The sequence below is a fragment of the Staurois parvus genome, unplaced genomic scaffold (genome assembly GCF_062004578.1).
Source record: "Staurois parvus isolate SC_StPar_1 unplaced genomic scaffold, SC_StPar_1.0 ptg001528l, whole genome shotgun sequence".
Taxonomy (NCBI): Eukaryota; Metazoa; Chordata; class Amphibia; order Anura; family Ranidae; genus Staurois; species Staurois parvus.
The window spans coordinates 182,295-195,000 of record NW_028319324.1 but is presented as its reverse complement, the minus strand read 5'-3'; the positions used below and the strand labels follow the sequence as shown (position 1 = coordinate 195,000).

The 12,706-nt window shown below is 45.5% G+C and overlaps 1 protein-coding gene across 6 annotated transcripts in view; it reads right to left on the bottom strand.

Moving 5' to 3' along the window:
- NRBP2 (nuclear receptor binding protein 2) overlaps window positions 1-12,706 on the bottom strand; it is a 141,305-nt gene that overhangs the window by 91,848 nt on the left and 36,751 nt on the right. For all 6 annotated transcript variants that reach the window (XR_016308501.1, XR_016308502.1, XR_016308500.1 and 3 more), the window contains one exon: window positions 462-584. Coding sequence is in view for 3 of the 6 variants with exons in the window: in XM_089662727.1 (XP_089518853.1) it covers window positions 462-584 (123 nt within the window). In the remaining 3 variants the exon portion in view is untranslated. The remainder of the gene's footprint in view (window positions 1-461; window positions 585-12,706) is intronic.

Sequence of the window (12,706 nt, the reverse complement as noted above, 5' to 3'; positions counted from 1 at the left end):
TGTAATTTGAGGCGTACAGTTCCAGGCTGTTTTGGGTGAAGGTTTTTGACCTTCCTGTAATTTGGGGTGTACAGTTCTAGACCATTTGGGGTAAAGGTTTTGGATTCTCCTGAAGTTTGGGGTGCACAATTCTAGACTGTTTGGGTTGAAGGTTCTGGACCCTCTTGTAATTTGGAGTGCAGAGTTCTTGATTGTTTTGGGTGAAGTCTATGAACCAGGGGCGGACTAACCATTAGAGCACTCGGGCACTGCCCGAGGGCCCAGGGTCAGTAGGGGGCCCCATGAAATGCCCCTGGTACCTTTTATAGGCTTTTTTGGGTGTGCTTTGAGTGTGGTCAAGGACACAGGGGCCCCATGATCCCCTATTGCCCGGGGGTCCTAGGAGTTTTCAGTCCTCCCCTGCTATGAACCCTCCTGTAATTTAGGGTGCACAGTTCTAGACCCTTTGCAGGTGCTCTTACCTCGTGATTCTTGAAGACTTTTTTATCTGTGAAATGCAGCTCATTCCACACCACCTCCACCCCCTCCTCCGTGTCCATTGCCAGGTAGGTGCTCTCTATGCCCGCCATGTTCCCCTGATTCACCTGTAGACAACAACAAGGGTAAGTATGAATGCAGATCTCTGCTTGACTGTAAAGTGAAAAGTCATCAGGACTCTTTCTTACAATAAACCTCCATATTTTATGTATCATTTATTACATTCCATAACAGTCATATACAGTGAAGGAAATGCGTATTTGCTCCCCTGCTGATGTTGAATGTTCGCCCCTCACAAAGAAATGATCGGTCTAAAAATCAAATGTTCGGTGTATTGTAACACTGAGAGACAGAATAGCAACAACAAATTCAGCAGAAATGCGTCTAACAAATGATGACTGATCTGCATGTTCATGAGGGAAAGAAGGATTTGATCCCCTATCATTCAGCAGGATTTCTGGCTATCAGGTGTCTTTCATACAGGTAACAAGCTGAGATTAGAAGCAGTCTCTTAAAGGGAGTGCTGCTAATCTCATTGTGTTACCTGTATAAAAGACACCTGTCCACAGGAGCAATCAAACAATCAGATTCCGAACTCTCCAAAATGGCAAAGACCAAAGAGCTGTCCAAGGATGTCAGGGACAAGATGGTAGACCTACACAAGGCTGGACTGGGCTACCAAACTATGGCCAAGCAGCTTGGTGAGAAGGTGACAACAGTTGGTGCAATCATTCACAAATGGAAGAAACACAAAACAAGTGTCAGTCTCCCTAGGTCTGGTGCACCATGCAAGATCTCACCTCGTGGGGTGTCAATGATCATGAGAACAGTGAGGAATCATCCCAGAACTACACGTGAGGATCTTGTCAATGATCTCCAGGCAGCTGGGACCACAGTCACCAAGAAAACAATTGGTAACACACTACGCCGACAAGGACTGAAATCCTGCAGTGCCCGCAAGGTCCCTCTGCTCAAGAAAGCACATGTCCAGGCCCGTCTGAAGTCTGCCACTGAACATCTGAATGATGCAGAGGAGGACTGGTGGGAAGTGTTGTGGTCAGATGAAACCAAAATGGAGCTCTTTGGCATCAACTCAACTTGCCGTGTTTGGAGGAGGAGGACTGCTGCCTATGACCCCAAGAACACCATCCCAACTGTGAAACATGGTGGTGGAAACATTCTGCTTTGGGGGTGTTTATCTGCTAAGGGGACAGGACAACTGCAACGCATCAAAGGGACGATGGATGGGGCAATGTACCCTCAAATCTTGGGTGAGAACCTTCTTCCCTCAGCCAGGGCATTGAAAATGGGTGGTGGATGGGTGTTCCAGCATGACAATGACCCAAAACACACAGCCAAGGCAACAAAGGAGTGGCTCAAGAAGAAGCACATTAAGGTCCTGGGGTGGCCTAGCCAGTCTCCAGACCTTAATCCGATTGAAAATCTGTGGAGGGAGCTGAAAGTTCGAGTTGCCAAATGTCAGCCACCAAACCTTAATGACTTGGAGAGGATCTGCCAAGAGGAGTGGGCCAAAATCCCTCCTGAGATGTGTGCGAACCTGGGGGCCAACTACAGGAAATTCTGACCTCTGTGATTGCCAACAAGGGATTTGCCACCAAGTACTAAGTCATGTTTTGTGAAGGGGATCAAATCCTTCTTTAACTCATGAACATGCAGATCAGTCATCATTTGTTAGACGCATTTCTGCTGAATTTGTTGTTGCTATTCTGTCTCTCAGTGTAACAATACACAGAACATTCGATTTTTAGACCGATCATTTCTTTGTGAGGGGCGAACATTCAACATCAGCGGGGGAGCAAATACGTATTTCCTTCACTGTATACGTGGGTGTTGTCCAAAAAAATCTGGGGATTTAAACCCCCCATAAGCCAGCATCACACCAAACCTAACCAAGGCAGCTGCTTAGTTCAATAACTGTAAAGCTCAGATCTCATTCCAAAATGTTCATCCAAATACCATGCACAAGGACTGATCTCCTTTCGATGTTTCACGTGTTTGGGGATCACACATTCCCTGGTCAGCAGCTGACAAGTGTAAATACTCAGGAGAAAAAAAGGACCCAAACAGGGTTTGTGTGAATTATCAGACAGTATGTGGAGGGAGGAGTATAGTCTGTACACTGAGAGCTGGGGGAATGGATAGAAAACAGAGGAACCTACCAAAAGTGGTATAGAACTGTCACTCCTAACTGTCACCCCTAACCAGACTGACATTTAGATTGCTCTGTATCATCGTAAACAACAAACATGTTTTTCTCCAAAAAATCCTACTGTCCCGATTTTTCCTTCATCTCAGTGCACTGATCTCCCGCAGCCTCTTTCAGCAACCTCCTGTCTAAATGCAACACGATGGCTGATATAGTGAATGCAGGGTCCGGGGAGAACATATATAGTGAATGCGGGGTCCGGGGAGAGCGGATATAGTGAATGCCGGGTCTGGGGAGAGTGGATATAGTGAATGCGGGGTCCAGGGAGAGGGGATACAGTGAATGCGGGGTCCGGGGAGAGCGGATATAGTGAATGCGGGGTCCGGGGAGAACATATATAGTGAATGCGGGGTCCGGGGAGAGCGGATATAGTGAATGCGGGGTCCGGGGAGAGCGGATATAGTGAATGCAGGGTCCGGGGAGAGGGGATACAGTGAATGCAGGGTCCAGGGAGACCGGATATAGTGAATGCGGGGTCCGGGGAGAGCGGATATAGTGAATGCAGGGTCCAGGGAGACCGGATATAGTGAATGCGGGGTCCGGGGAGAGCGGATATAGTAAATGCAGGGTCCAGGGAGAGCGGATATAGTGAATGCGGGGTCCGGGGAGAGCGGATATAGTGAATGCAGGGTCCGGGGAGAGCAGATATAGTGAATGCAGGGTCCGGGGAGAGCGGATATAGTGAATGCAGGGTCCGGGGAGACCGGATATAGTGAATGCAGGGTCCGTGGAGACCGGATATAGTGAATGCAGGGTCCGGGGAGAGCGGATATAGTGAATGCAGGGTCCGGGGAGAGCGGATATAGTGAATGCAGGGTCCAGGGAGAGCAGATATAGTGAATGCAGGGTCCGGGGAGAGCAGATATAGTGAATGCGGGGTCCGGGGAGAGCGGATATAGTAAATGCAGGGTCCTGGGAGAGCAGATATAGTGAATGCGGGGTCCGGGGAGAGCGGATATAGTAAATGCAGGGTCCTGGGAGAGCAGATATAGTGAATGCAGAGCCGGGGAGAGCGGATGTAGTAAATGCAGGGTCCAGGGAGAGCGGATATAGTGAATGCGGGGTCCGGGGAGAGCGGATATAGTGAATGCAGGGTCCGGGGAGAGCAGATATAGTGAATGCAGGGTCCGGGGAGAGCGGATATAGTGAATGCAGGGTCCGGGGAGACCGGATATAGTGAATGCAGGGTCCGTGGAGACCGGATATAGTGAATGCAGGGTCCGGGGAGAGCGGATATAGTGAATGCAGGGTCCGGGGAGAGCGGATATAGTGAATGCAGGGTCCAGGGAGAGCAGATATAGTGAATGCAGGGTCCGGGGAGAGCGGATATAGTGAATGCAGCATCCGGGGAGACCAGATATAGTGAATGCAGCGTCCAGGGCAGGGGCGGACTGACCATTTGGAAACTCAGGCACTGCCCGAGGGCCCGCGGTCAGTAGGGGGCCCCATGAGATGCCCCTGGTACCTTTTTCATAGGCTTTTTTGAGTTTGGGCAAGGACACAGGGGCCCCATGATCCCTTATTGCCCTGGGGCGCCATGAGTTGTCAGTCCGCCCCTGGTCCAGGGAGACCAGATATAGTGAATGCAGGGTCCGGGGAGACCAGATATAGTAAATGCAGGGTCCGGGGAGAGCGGATATAGTGAATGCGGGGTCCGGGGAGAGCGGATATAGTGAATGCGGGGTCTGGGGAGAGCGGATATAGTGAATGCGGGGTCTGGGGAGAGCGGATATAGTGAATGCAGGGTCTGGGGAGAGCAGATATAGGGAATGCAGGGCCCGGGGAGAGCGGATATAGTGAATGCGGGGTCCGGGGAGAGCGGATATAGTGATTGCGGGGTCCGGGAGAGCGGATATAGTGAATGCGGGGTCCTGGGAGAGCGGATATAGCGAATGCTGGGTTTGGGGAGAGCGGATATAGCGAATGCGGGGTCCGGGGAGACCGGATATAGTGAATGCGGGGTCCGGGGAGACAGGATATAGTGAATGCGGGGTCCGGGGAGACCGGATATAGTGAATGCGGGGTCCGGGGAGACAGGATATAGTGAATGCGGGGTCCGGGGAGACCGGATATAGTGAATGCGGGGTCCGGGGAGACCGGATATAGTGAATGCTGGGTTCGGGGAGACCGGATATAGTGAATGCTGGGTTCGGGGAGACCGGATATTGTGAATGCAGGGTCCGGGGAGACCAGATATAGTGAATGCGGGGTCCGGGGTTTAGTAACACTTTAAAATATAGGTGAGTCAGTGCTACACCAGAGGAAGGAAGGAGGTATACGCAAGGAAGGAAAAAGGAAGGAAGGAAAGAAGGGAAAGAAAAAAAAAAGTAAAAGAAAGAAAAGAATATAAAAGAAAAAGAAAAAAAGAAAGAAAGGAAAGGATTGAAAGGAAGGAAGAAAAGACGGAAGGAAAAGAAAAGACAAAGGAAGGAAAGAAGAAAGAAAAAGCAAGAAAGAGAACAAAAAAGAAAAGAAAAATAAGAAGGAAGAAAAGAAGGAAGGAAGAGAAAGAAAAGAAAAAAGGAAGGAAGGATGAGAACAAAACACAAAAGAAAAATAAGAAAGGAAGAAAATTAGAAAGGAAGAGAAAAGAATAGAAAAAAAAGGAAGAACGAGAAAAGAAAAGAAAAAAAAAAAAAAAGAAAGGAAGGAAGAGAACAAAACACAAAAGAAAAATAAGAAAGGAAGAAAAAAGGCAAGAAGAAAAAAGAAAAGAAGGAAGGAAGAGAAAAAAAAAAAGAAAAAAGAAAGAGAAAAGAAAAGAAAAAAGGAAGGAAGGAAGAGAAAAGAAAGAAAAAAGGAAGGAAGGATGAGAACAAAACACAAAAGAAAAATAAGAAAGGAAGAAAAGCAGGAAGGAAGAGAAAAGAAAAGAAAAAGGGAAAAGAAAAGAAAAAAAGGAATGAAGGAAGGACAAGAAAAGAAAAAAGGAAGGAAGAGAAAAGAAAGGAAAAGGAAAAGTAGATGCTGGATTTTCTGTGAAAATATAGGTGAGCCAGTACTACACCAGAGGAAGGAAGGAGGGATACGGAAGGAAAGAGGAAGGAAGGAAGGAAGGAAAGAAGGGAAAAAAAAAAAAAAGAATATAAAAGAAAAAGAAAAAAAAGAAAGAAAGGAAAGGATTGAAAGAAGGAAGGAAGAAAAGAAGGAAGGAAAAGAAAAAGAAAAGACAAAGGAAGGAAAGAAGAAAGAAAAAGCAAGGAAGAGAACAACAAAGAAAAGAAAAATAAGAAGTAAGAAAAGAAGGAAGGAAGAGAAAAGAAAGCAAAATGAAAAGTAGATGCTGGATTTTCTGAGATAGTCCTGCATCTAGATGCTCTGTTCTGATGATGCTGTGTCCCTGGCTATGTCCCTGGCTGTGTCCCTGGCTGTGTCCCTGGCTCTGTCCCTGGCTGTGTCCCTGGCTTTGTCCCTGGCTCTGTCCCTGGCTGTGTCCCTGGCTGTGTCCTTAGGTTACAACATCTCCCTTTATTGAAGAACACCAATGGAGTGGACGGTTCCCATATAATTCTGAGCAGTACTAGCTGTAAAGTGGGTGTGATCTGGGCAGCACAGACCAGGAAAAGGACATCCTCTGAGTACGACTGCCCTGAAGCGGGTGACATAGTCCTGGGCACTGGCACAAGCATGTTGGCAAAGACGCCATAGACTTCAATAGGGTTCATCACAATATTTGCAAAACTTGAACTCCCAGCAGCAGTTGCAGAACAGAACCCAGGCAGATTGGCTCATCCCTAGCTATCAGTATACAGTATAGGACATATTGTCGATTACAGTACATTGCAAGGGGTCTGTGTATAAAGAAATTTGGTGTGTGAATACATCATCTTAACAGTAAATTGTTTAATACGCTTATTTCCTAGGATTGTGAGCACCATCTAGTGGCAATGATGCAGTATTTTTCATGATTGAGGTATTTCAAGAAAAATATTGCACTATTGCCACTAGATGGCACTGACAAATTATTTATACATAGACTCCACAGTGTCCATCAGTGACATGCAACTTGTGGGTTTCTACTAGACTGGTAATTACTGTGTGATGGATTAATATATAGAATTAGTGCCCAGAGCATTTATTGGGCTATTGACCCGTTGAACATTTTAGCTGCAAATGAGGGCCATAAATCCTTTCCTGGGTAACAGACCGGGGTGTATGGATGGCTCTGCATGCTACGGACCTATAAGTATTGATAAAGACAGTTCACTCAGTTCTGTTCAGGAGAGATAAGGCCAATAAGAGCCATGGTCAGGAGTGCTGGGCCATGTCTGGGTACAATGGTCCCTAGTGGAATGTCTATGGGAGGTCCAGGTTGGAGTAGCAGACGATTACGAACCATCCCAGAACAAACCAGCACACATTCCTTTGTAGTGTACGCCGTATTGTGTACCGGGAAACAATCACCCCAGTTTGACTTTCTACGTCTTTAGCTAACTGCAGTGAACTTGCATGGTGATTTTCTTCAACCCTTCTCATCAGAAGATGCTCCTGTCGAGGTGTTAACTTCCATGGACGGCCTGGACGTCTCTGTGAGATGGTTGCAGTTCCATCTTTGTTACATTTTTGTATAGCTTTTTCTCCAGTATTCTGACTGATCAGTAAAGCTTTGCTGATCTTCTTGTAGCCTTCACCTTTCTTGTGTCAAGAAATTATTTTCTTTCTCATGCCTTGTGACATTTCTCTTCCATGTGGTGCCATTGCTGATGACATGAAATGGGCGGGGTTTTCTTTTTTAAGTAAAGCCCTGTTTAAAATCCCCTGTCTGCTGGACACCTGTTTAATGAATAATTAGACTCACCGGAAGTTAACCTCTTCACGCCGGCCGCACACAAATGTGCGGCCTCCCGGCGTCTGGGCCTAGACACAGAGCGGCCACACATTTGTGTGCAGTTAAAAAAAAACATATGTGCTGAGAGTGCGCATCCTGCACACTCCCAGCACACATATCCAGTACTCACGGAAAGGTCCCGATTTCCTCTTTCGATTGGGACCTTTCCTGATCATGTGACCTCCGTAACAGCGAATCGAGGCGGTCACATGACCCTAAAACCCCGCCCCACCTCCCGGCTTCTGAAACCCTTAAAGGGCCGGGAAGCGCCAGCGCCAAGGGGTTAAATTCTTGTTGATTAGGATTTTGTTGTCTAAAATTTAGATTTACTCCTAAGACTTTCATTGGGGTGTGTTCATTTTTGCAACATGGTCTTGGATGAATTTGTTAGGAAAAATACTTTTTGTGTGTGAAAATTAACAAATCTTGTTTGCCATCAATGGCCGGCATTTGTGAGAGGATTTTGTAGTCTAGTATCCCACAGAAAATGTTGATTCTGAAAGGAAAGTAAAGGTTTTCTTACCGATCTGTTGAAGTATTCTCATTTATGCTGAGCACTGACCTCGGTTTACAAATGAAAATCCATTGAAAATAACGCCTCGGTTTACGATTTTTTTTTTTGCAATACGTACGGATTAATTGGTTTTCAATGCATTTCCGAATTAAATTTTAATCATGTCCCTGTACAGTATTTATACCTTTAAAGTGCACTTTATAAAGAGTTTTGAACAGATAAAATACTTTTTTTTCCCTTTTTTCTGACCTCCGGAACGGATTAATTGGTTTTCAATACATTTACAAATTTTTTTGCAATATGAACGGATTAATTGGTTTTCAATGCATTTACGAATTAATTTTTAATCATGTCCCTGTACAGTATTTATACCTTTAAAGTGCACTTATAGAGAGTTTTGAACAGATAGGACTTTTGTTTTACTTTTTTCTGACCTCCGGAACGGATTAATTGGTTTTCAATACATTTACAAATTTTTTTGCAATATGAACGGATTAATTGGTTTTCATTTCATTTACAAATTAATTTTTAATCATGTCCCTGTACAGTATTAATACCTTTAATGTGCACTTTATAAAGAGTTTTGAACAGATAAAAGACTTTTTTTTTACTTTTTTTCTGACCTCTGGAATGGATTAATTGGTTTTCAATGCATTTACGAATTAATTTTTAATCATGTCCCTGTACAGTACTATGCCTTTAAAATGCACTTTATAAAGAGTTTTGAACAGATAGGGCTTTTTTTTACTTTTTTCTGACCTCCAGAATGGATTAATTGGTTTTCAATGCATTTACAAATTTTTTTTCCAATATAAACGTTTTTCTGACCTCCGTAACAGATTAATTGGTTTTCAATGCATTTACAGATTTTTTTCGCAATATGAACGGATTCATTGGTTTTCAATACATTTACGAAATAATTTTTAATCATGTCCCTGTACAGTATTAATACCTTTAATGTGCACTTTATAAAGAGTTTTGAACAGATAAAAGACTTTTCTTTTTACTTTTTCAGACCTCCGGAACAGATTAATTGATTTTTAATGCATTCCTATGGGAAACCGAGTTTCGGTTTACAAATTTTTTGCAATATAAAAAGTCCCGAGGAACGAATTAAATTCGTAAGCCGAGATACGCCTGTATATACCTACACTGTATATATGCATTAATAAAGAATTCTTCTATTTCACGGAATTTTGCGGCGCGGACAATTGTTTGGGAAGGAGGGGGTCATACTACTGAATGTGTCATGAAAGCTTTGCTCTGACATCAATGGCAGGTACTGACTTCCCGGGATAAAAATAGACAGAGTGACCCCGAGGCCGGAGAGCTGACAACTGGAGCAGAAGAGATGTCCGCGGTTCAGGACAAACATGCCGGGAAATGTGTCAATAGTTAAGTGTGTGCAGAGCAGTCAGACTGAACAAGATGGCGGCACAACGGAGAGCACCGCGGGAGAAATATCCTGGCACAGGATGGTGACAGCCATAAAGAAGAGACAGCAAGGAAACAAAATGACTCTGAAGGGAGACCCCGAGGAACTAAACCAACGTAATGATTAGAAGAGCGATCAATAGATTCATATTTATTTCTCTCCAATGAAAACATACATTTTTAGGCTTTGTTCACACCTCTAGGAGGCGAGGCAATGCGTGTGCACACTTCTGCACTTTTTCCCGTTCCAGAAGGACAACCATCACTGCAGCCTTTCACCAGATCTGGGCTTTATGGCAGAGTGGCCAGATGGAAGCCTCTCCTTCGTGCCAAACCCATGAAAACCGCTTGGAGTTTGCAAAATCAGAGCTTCTGGAACTTTGTCCCATCTCCACGTAGGATCTCTGGAGCTCAGTCAGAGTGACCATCGTGTTCTTGGTCACCTCACTTGCTAAGGTCCTTCTCCCCTGATTGCTCAGTTTGGCCAGGCCACCAGCTCTTGGAAGAGTCCTGGTTGTGCCAAACATTTTCCATTTGAGATTTATGGAGGTTGCTGTGCTCTTCGGAAACCTTCAGTGCAGCAGATTGTTTTTTGCAAAATCCATGAAAACCCGCTTGGAGTTCACAAAATCAGAGCTTCTGGAACTTTGTCCCATCTCCACACAGGATCTCTGGAGCTCAGTCAGAGTGCACGTTTTCCCGTTCCAGAAGGACAACCATCACTACAGCCCTCCACCAGATCTGGGCTTTATGGCAGAGTGGGAAGATGGAAGCCTCTCCTTCGTGCCAAACCCATGAAACACGCTTCGAGTTTGCAAAATCAGAGCTTCTGGAACTTTGTCCCATCTCCACGCAGGATCTCTGAAGCTCAGTCAGAGTGACCATTGGGTTCTTGGTCACCTCTCTTACTAACGTCCTTCTCCCCCGATTGCTCAGTTTGGCCAGGTCACCAGCTCTTGGAAGAGTCCTGGTTGTGCCAAACATTTTCCATTTAAAATTTATGGAGGTCGCTGTGCTGTTCGGAAAACTTCAGTGCAGCAGGTTGTTTTTTGTAGCCTTCCCCAGATCTACACCTTGCAATAATACTGTCTCCGAGCCCTGTAGGCAGTTCCTTTAGCCTCATGGCTTTTGCTCTGATACAGTATGTATTGCCAGCTGTGAGACCTTTTATAGAGAGGTGAGTGCTTTCCAAATCATGTTCAATCTATTTAATTTATCACAGGTGGACTCCAATCAAAGTGTAGAAACATCTCAGCAACGATCGAGAAAAACTTCAAGTGTGGCCAGATGGAACCCTCTCCTTCATGCCAAACCCTGGAAAACACGCTTGGAGTTCGCAAAATTAGAGCTTCTGGAACTTTGTCCCATCTCCACACAGGATCTCTGGAGCTCAGTCAGAGTGACCATTGGGTTCTTGGTCACCTCACTTGCTAAGTTCCTTCTCCCCCGATTGCTCAGTTTGGTCGAGCCACCAGCTCTTGGAAGACTCCTGGTTGTGCCAAACATTTTCCATTTGTGATTTATGGAGGTCGCTGTGCTCTTCGGAAACCTTCAGTGTAGAATGTTTTTGGCAAAACCCATGAAAACCCGCTTGGAGTTTGCAAAATCAGAGCTTCTGGAACTTGGTCACTCTGACTGAGCTCCAGAGATCCTGCGTGGAGATGGGACAAAGTTCCAGAAGCTCGGATTTTGTGAACTTCAAGCAGGGTTTCATGGGTTTTGCGAAAAACAATCTGCTGCACTGAAGGTTTTCGAAGAGCACAGAGACCTCCATAAATCTCAAATGGAAAATGTTTGGCAAAACCAGGACTCTTCCAAGAGCTGGTGGCCCAGCCAAACTGAGCAATCGGGGGAGAAGGACGTTAGTAAGAGAGGTGACCAATAACCCGATGGTCTCTCTGACTGAGCTCCAGAGATCCTGCGTGGAAATGGGACAATCGGGTTCTTGGTCACCTCTCTTACTTAGGTCCTTTTCCCCCCGATTGCTCAGTTTGGCCGGGCCACCAGCTCTTGGAAGAGTCCTGGTTGTGCCAAACATTTTCCATTTGAGATTTATGGAGGTCGCTGTGTTCTTCGGAAACCCTCAGTGCAGCAGATTGTTTTTTGCAAAACCCATGAAAACCCGCTTGGAGTTCACAAAATCAGAACATCTGGAACTTTGTCCCATCTCCATGCAGGATCTCTGGAGCTCAGTCAGAATGACCATCCGGTTCTTGGTCACCTCACTTGCTAAGATCCTTCTCCTCCGATTGCTCAGTTTGGCCGGGCCACCAGCTCTTGGAAGACTCCTGGTTGTGCCAAACATTTTCCATTTAAAATTTATGGAGGTTGCTGTGCTCTTCGGAAACCTTCAGTGCAGCAGATTGTTTTTTGTAGCCTTCCCCAGATCTACACCTTGCAATAATACTGTCTCCAAGCTCTGCAGGCAGTTCCTTTAGCCTCATGGCTTTTGCTCTGATACAGTATGTATTGCCAGCTGAGAGACCTTTTATAGAGAGGTGTGCGCCTTCCCAAATCATGTTCAATCTATTTAATTTACCACAGGTGGACTCTAATCAAAGTGTAGAAACATCTCAGCAATGATCGAGAGAAACTTCAAGTGTGGGCAGATGGAAGCCTCTCCTTCGTGCCAAACCCATGAAAACCCGCTTGGAGTTTGCAAAATTGGAGCTTCTGGAACTTTGTCCCATCTCCACGCAGGATCTTTGGAGCTCAGAGTGACCATCAAGTTCTTGGTCACCTCACTTGCTAAGGTCCTTCTCCCCCGATTGCTCAGTTCGGCCGGGCCACCAGCTCTTGGAAGACTCCTGGTTGTGCCAAACATTTTCCATTTAAAATTTATGGAGGTCGCTGTGCTCTTCGGAAACCTTCACTGCAGCAGATTGTTTTTTGCAAAACCCATGAAAACCCTCTTGGAGTTTGCAAAATCAGAGCTTCTGGAACTTTGTCCCATTTCCAGCCAGGATCTCAGGAGCTCAGTCAGAGTGACCATCGGGTTCGTGGTCACCTCACTTGCTAAGGCCCTTCTCTCCCGATTGCTCAGTTTGGCTGGGCCAGAAGCTCTTGGAAGAGTCCTGGTTGTGCCAAACATTTTCCATTTGAGAAAAAAAATTAATTTAACAGCTTCCCAACCGCCCCATAGCAGAAATACAGTTACAGAGCGGCAAGGGTGTGCAAAATCATGTGTATATATACGTGATTTTGCATTTCCGGGTAGGGGGTGCAC